Here is a 7558-nt window from a genome sequence, read left to right as displayed (position 1 = left end):
AAAATGTCCACCAATGGGTGATGAGTGGCATTCTGTGATGATGGTGTGAATCAGAGTTGAAGATGAACTCAAATAAAATTTTCCTTTCTTGAACCACACACCATCTCGTTGAATCAGCTGGTGGTGAGATGGTGTTTTTCTCAAGTCAGCATAGAAAGTATCTTTTTCTACTTCTTTTTGTAAAGTTGACCACCAATCTGAATGTGGCTTAGAAATGGACAAAAACTGGAATTCCACCATACGAGATAAAGAATCTGCTCCTTGATTATCGGCTTCTTTTTTATACTCGATAACATAATCATAACCCATTATCTTTGGAAGCCACCGAGTTTGTGCTGGGGTAGTGATTCGCTGCTCGAGCAAATATTTGAGACTTTGGTGGTCGGTTCGGACTATAAACGGTTTGCCAAGCAGGTAGGGACGCCATTTACGAATCGATTTTACAATAGCCAACATTTCTTTCTCATAAGTTGACAAAGATAAAGCTGATCCCTTCAAAGCCTCACTAAAATAGGCTATGGGACGATTTTGTTGAGAAAGAATAGCACCGATTCCAATTCCACTTGCATCACATTCAATAACAAATGACTGGGAGAAATCTGGGAGGCTCAAAATCGGTGGTGATGTCAATGCTTCTTTTAATTTTCGGAAAGCTAACTCAGTGGTCTCGTCCCATTTAAATTCATCCTTAGCCAAAATTTTATGCAAAGGAGCAGCAATGCACCCAAAATTCCGGATGAATTTTCGGTAGTAGCCTGCTAGACCAAGGAACCCACGGACACCCTTGCTTGTCGTGGGTATAGGCCATTGAAGAACTGTCTTTATTTTTTCTGGATCAACCGCGACTCCTTGTTCAGAAATAACATGGCCTAAGTAGTTAACCTGTGAAACTCCAAACCTACATTTTGATTCTTTCTCAAACAAATTGTTGGAAGATAATATCTTTAGAACAATTTGCAATTGTGAAAGATGATCATCCCACTATTTTGAGTACACGAGAATATCATCAAAGAAAACCAAAATAAACTTACGGAGATAGGGACGAAATATGTCATTCATAAGGCTTTGGAAGGTTGCTGGTGCATTAGTAAGCCCAAATGGCATCACAATAAACTCATAATGCCCTTCATGCGTCCGAAATGCGGTTTTTGGGATGTCTTCTTCATGCACTTGTATTTGATGATAGCCGGCCCGCAGATCCAATTTTGAGAAAAATTTTGCTCCATGAAGCTCGTCAAGAAGCTCATCGATCACTGGGATGGGATATTTATCCTTGATTGTAATATTGTTCAAGGCTCGATAGTCAACACAAAATCGCCAATCCCCATTTGCCTTCTTTACTAATAGAACTGGTGAGGAAAATGGACTGTTGCTGGGTCGTACCAAACCAGAGTGTAAAAACTCCTTCACCATTTTCTCTATTTCACTTTTCTGGTAGTACGGGTATCGATATGGCCGCACACTCACCGGTTCCGCATTTGGTTGTAATGGAATGCGGTGATCATGAGAGCGCCTTGGAGGCAAACTGGTAGTTGGTGTAAAAACTTGAGAAAATTCAGCAAGAAGATGGGCCACGTCTGATGGATAAGGGCTGGGTTCACCATCTCTTACTATGGAATTAATTTGGAAGAAAAATCCAGTACCTTGAATTGTGTTGAATTTCCTTTCTGTTAGAGGGCCCATGTCTGCATTCTTCAATCCCTGCAACGTGTGAGAAATTCCTCCAACATTAAAGGTCATAGTTAATTGCTTATAATCCATCTCAATAGGTCCAAGCGTTTCCAGCCATTGTACACCCAAAACCAACTGGCATGCTGCGACCGGAAGAACATAGTAATCCGCAGTGATGGAATGACCTTGAATAATGATGGTAAGCGATGGGCACTGACCCCCACACTCTATTTTTTCTTGGTTGGCCACTGTAACTTGAAGCTTCTTGTTCTGAATCACCAGTAACCCATATTTAGTAATTGTCGCTTGGTCGATGAAATTGTGGGTGCTTCCACCATCTATGAGCACAATTATATTTTTATTTTTCAGCCTTCCCATAACACGTATTGTTTGTGGATGATTGGTTCCCGCAATCGCATGAAAAGAAATTTCAGGCAGTGCTTCGTTGCTCTCTGATTCTAGTCGAGCAGAATTATCATTGTCATAGATTGGAGGTGGAGAGTCTGCGATCATAAATAATTGTGGACGTTCACAGCGGTGGCCCGGAATGAATTTCTCATCACAGTAATAACATAAGCCCTTTTCTTTACTCTCCCGTACCTCTTGATTGGTGATTCGTCGAATTGTAGTTGGGGTGGTTCCAGAATTCACATTCATTCTCTGATTTGGTGGGGCGCCAAGCAATCCGGCAGTTGATTTGGGGCCAGAATTTGGTATCGCCGTTATTATTTCAGAACGGACAAGTTGAGTGGGTCGCCTTGTTAATTGATTTCGTTCTTCAATTAAGCGAGCAACTCCTATCGTATCCGCTAAAGTTCGGGGCTGTTTAATTTTCACATCTAGGCGGATCTCATCTTTAAGGCCAGCAATGAAGCAACCAATGAGGAAATTTTCCGGTAAGTTGTCAACTTGGTGAGAAAGCTTCTCAAAAGCTTCTTGGTAGGCAGCCACAGTTGAAGTTTGTTTAAGTCGGGATAGTGCTTCTGACGGGTTTTCGTAGTCGGTGGGACCAAAACGGTGAAGAATCGCTTTGGTGAACTCATCCCATGTAAGTGGGCCGCGAAACCTAACTAACCATCGATGCCACTGTAAAGCTACCCCTTCTAGATGAAAAGAAGCAAGTTGAACTTGTTGGCCGGATGCGATATTTTTGAATTCAAAATATTGTTCTGCCTTGTAAATCCAACCTGTAGGATCCTCCCCATTAAACTTAGGAAAAGACAATTTGAGATGCTGGTGTTGTTGGTCGGAGTTGTTTGAGCGAAGGTGGTTGAATGGAGAAGATGATTATCCAACGGCAAAAGGGTTGATTTCCGGTTGCCCTGGTGGTGTATTTCGAAAGGCCCTTAGAGCTTGAAGCTCTGTCAATATGGTTTGCAAGGTAGCATTTACTTGATCTAAGCTTGACTCATGTCGTGCTAAAATTTCATTGACCTCATTTCGGAATTCTGCATTTGTTTTACCTCGAGTATCCATGGTTTTGTTCCACGCTCACCGCACCAAATGATAAGAATAATTTTAGGAGGATAACGAAAAAGAGAGAATTAGAAAGAGAGAGATCTCTTTTTACTTTTCTCGCATAACCTTTTCTTCTTTCATTACTCATTCCTATACATCGTACAAGCAAGAAATTGTTTAAAAATAATATCCACTCATTTCTTCCCACTAAGCCCCACTATGTACATGATTGGATGAGTATGAAAACTAATACCAAGCAACTACTGAAATTAAATAACCAAGTCTTCAACTTCCATTGACCAAGTATTCGGTTAAATATATTAAACTTATATTTGGCACATTGACACGTATCATTTTCATTCCTTTGTTGTCGACATTTCTGGTTCTCAATGACATGTTCAATAAGATATTTTATTTTATTTTTTGTAACATGATTTCTATCGAAAAAATATAATTATTACAAACAAAAACAATATACATCGTCTTTTCAATTTCGAAAATGAATTTGAAGAAGTGTTTTACATAATATAATTACCGTATTTTTACCATTTCCTGAAGTATTGTATAATTTTTTTTCGAAAAACTAAATGACATTGTTCGTATTTGAGTAGGTCTTTAGTGAGACGGAATTACGAATTTTATTCGTTATGACAATAAAAAAATACTTTTGGTATAAAAAGTAATAATTTTCATGGATTATCTAAATAGAATATCCGTCTAACAAAATTGACCTATAAAATCATCACACAAAAGTTTATATGTTCATATATATTCATTTCCTTCCAACTCTTGAGGCTTTAGCCCCCAATTTTGAATACTAAATATCTCATCCGTTAATCAGAATTAAGCTTACAAACCAAAATTAGCCAAAAAAATGCACCAAATTTTTACTCGACTTTTCAAAGTCATTAATGTCTCTATTATGTATATATAATACTCAGGCTCTTCTCATATTCTCTACACTTTCGACTCAATACTTTGCAATTATCAATTCATTGAGTTACATGTCCGGACTTGTAGTATAAAATATGAGACAAGCATCTCACGTCCTCAAATTTCAAAATTTTTTAAAAAATTACTAGTATGGTAAAATATGGTTAACTTATGAGGTCATCCCATAAATAATGATCAATGAACAGTGACTTATGATGAAAACCTGAAATCTCATCCACTAGTAGAATTTCCTTGATTTACTTCGCATATTAAATGAAGTAATAGGTAGATAATTGCCGAAGTAGACACACGTGAAGTAATAGGGTACAATTTTACTTCGCATTATCACCGAAGTCGTATTCAAGAAATTAGCGAAGTCTTTGGCTGGAATTAGATCGACGACGAAGTAAAACAATGTCTTCTACATCATCGATTTCGTAAAGTGCAGAAGTAATAGCTTATATATAACTGCATAGTTTATATAGAATGACAAAGTAAATGTGTTGTATAACTTCATAGGTTTTGTATTTTTGTGAAGTAATTGATGTGAATGACTTTGGTGTTATAGAACTAAATTAGCGACGGTTTCAGAAAGATAGACCGTTGCTAATTAGCGACAGGTTTACAATAACAGTCGCTAATTAGCGACAATTATATATGAAAAACCGTCGCTACGTAGCGACGAAAGCTTCAAAAACTGTCGCTCATTAGCGACGGTGTATCAAATGTCGTCGTTAATTAGTGACCCTTTATACAAAAACTGTCGCTAATTAGCGACGGTATTTATATAACTGTCGCTAGTTAGCGACGAAAACTCATAAAACCGTCGCTAATTATATTATTTTTTTTAAAAAAATTTATTTTTTAAATTTTATAATTATTTCTACATATTTTTAAATAATATCCTCAACACATCTAAATATCATATTTTAAATTTGTAAATAATTTATAAAACAATTTAATTTGCGATAAAATAAGCTAACAAAATTAACTTCATAATCATAAATTAAAAATTAAAGCTCAAAAATATAATCTATATCTTGTTGAATAATTATTTAAAAATGTGAAAAATATTTGTGTTGAAAATGTGAATGTTGAATGTTGAAAATTAGGTAAAATTAGGTGTTGAATATTGAAAATTAGTGTGTGATGATGTATTTTATTTTTGGATTATTTGTAAAAATTTTCTATAAATAGATCTCTCATTTGTGAAGAAAATCACAATTGAGTTGAGAGAAAAATATTATAAAGTGTGTAGTGTGATAATTTTGAGAGTTTGAGATTTTTACTTTTTACCGTAAATTTTTACTTTTTCACAACATATCTAAATTAAAACCGTCCGAGAGAAAAAATGAGGTAGATAATAAGGCAATTTGCGACGGAAATTTATATATTGTCGCTATTAGCTACGGGTTAATAAATAAGTCGCTAATTAGCGACGGGTTTTACAACTGTCGCCGATTTATTTAGCGCTATTGGTGACGGTTAAACAAAACCGTTGCTAATTAGCGACGGTCTATAAAACCGTCGCAGATTTATTTAGCGACAGACAGTTTAAAACGTCGCTATTAGCGACGGTTCAAACCAAACCGTCGCTAATTAGCAACGATTTATACAACCGTCGCCGATTTATGTAGCGACAGCGTTTTCAAAACGTCGCTAATAGCGACGGTTAAAATAAAACCGTTGCTAAGTAGCGACGATTTACATCTTTTATTTGTTTGTAAGTTTTCTTACTTCACAATTTATATTTAATGACGAAGTAGTACATTTAAAATACTTCATTTTTTTGTGTTGTAGTGAAGTATTTAATAGAGAACGACTTCACAATTATTGAGTTGTGGTGAAGTAAATTCTTTCTTTAACTTCGACACAATTTAAATATAACGAGTTAATTTGTATTTTATTACTTCGTCATTTAAGGAAAATTAATTAAAATTATGGTTCATTTTTTTTACTTCACTAAATATAAATTTAATTTTTTTTTTAACTTTTCACTTCATCAAAACTACTGTGTCGAAGTAAAAGATTATAAAAAATTAGAAGTGAAGCCCGTGTTTTTTAAATTGTGAAGTAAAAAATAATGTTTTACTTCGCTGGTGTTATTACCGAAGTTGATTGATATATACTACTTCATAATTAATAATCGCCGAAGTAACGAGTGGCGAAATAAAAGCCAGAAATTGTACTAGTGATCATTCATTTATTTTTTTAATATCAGTCATAAACATTTAACAAGAATCGATAATCAATACGAAATACATATCTCGTGAGTTCCTGCCAAAACAAATCTTACACTATTCTACGACGATCAGGTTCGTTATCGCTCAATTTCTCTGTTTATCGATCCGTTTCAGGCGATTTTTCGATAATTGACTGCATAATTTTTGTGATCCATCAAAAGTTGTATATGCCAAAGGGTGTTTTTTCAAGTTGAAATTCCTCGAAACTTATCTATGATCAACTATGTTTCAAAAAAAAGACTAAATAACTTGACTAGCTATGTCATCGATCAATAAAAAGAAATAGTTGAGAAATTGATTATGCAAATTTCATCAATATTTTCGTTTCCAAAACTGCAAGACGAGAAATATTCATGTGAGTATGTACTGGTCTGAAACGTGAATTTAATATTTTGTTCGGATGATTTTGACCTTTTAGTATTTGCTTATGACATATTGTTTATGACATATTGTTTTGGATGTTATATTTTGTCTAATTTTTATTTCTAGAATTATGCATGATAGTATATCAAGCTTTAAAGTTATATATCCTCTTCACCTTCAGCCTTCGAAACTCAATAATGGAAGTATTTTGAGCAACCGAGTGATATATATATATAATTTTATAACCCTTCTGTGAATAGATTCATTTTTACAGTACTATTTATATATCTGGCCAAGGTTTTGGAAAAGTTAATTTCCAGGGAAAGAAACATCATGAGCAGGAGACGTGGTTTCTTGATCAAACACCGTCTGACGACGCTTTTCCGGCGGTTCTTTAGGCGAAAGCGCTCGTCAGAAACGTACCTCCGGCTAAACCCGATTGAAACTGAAGCATCCAAAGTCGTTTCAAGACTCATTAACTGGACACAACACCTCAGAACAAAAGCACTGGCAATGGTATCAAGAAATGATAATCATGCGGGTCGGGGATACATCCGGGTCGGTGGAGACCCGGTTCTGGAGAAACCCGTGCAGGTTCCTAAAGGGCATATTGCGGTTTACGTGGGTCAACAAGATGGGGATTCTCGGAGGATGTTGGTGCCCGTAGTGTTTATTAATCACCCTTTGTTTTTGGATTTGCTTAAAGAGTCCGAAAGGGAATACGGGTTTGATCATCCGGGTGGGATAACGATACCTTGTCGGATCTCGGAGTTCGAGAGTGTCCAGACACAGATCAAGGCGGTTCAATATACCCGGAAGTTGCAGGTGCGCAAGAGATCCAAAAGGAGCTTAATCGGTTAACGACACACACACACACACACACACACACA

General features: G+C 35.9%; 1 protein-coding gene across 1 annotated transcript in view; it reads left to right on the top strand.

Annotated features, from left to right (window-relative positions):
* The first annotated feature begins 6896 nt into the window (after window positions 1–6896).
* Window positions 6897–7558, top strand: part of LOC140956803 (auxin-responsive protein SAUR36-like) — a 1864-nt gene continuing 1202 nt past the window's right edge. Inside the window, exon 1 of the mRNA XM_073413674.1 lies at window positions 6897–7493. Coding sequence (XP_073269775.1) covers window positions 7002–7493 — 492 coding nt within the window. The 5' untranslated portion in view covers window positions 6897–7001. The remainder of the gene's footprint in view (window positions 7494–7558) is intronic.

This window comes from Primulina huaijiensis, chromosome 14 (genome assembly GCF_012295235.1).
Source record: "Primulina huaijiensis isolate GDHJ02 chromosome 14, ASM1229523v2, whole genome shotgun sequence".
In the NCBI taxonomy this organism is placed as follows: domain Eukaryota; kingdom Viridiplantae; phylum Streptophyta; class Magnoliopsida; order Lamiales; family Gesneriaceae; genus Primulina; species Primulina huaijiensis.
This window is presented reverse-complemented; position numbering and strand designations above follow the sequence as displayed.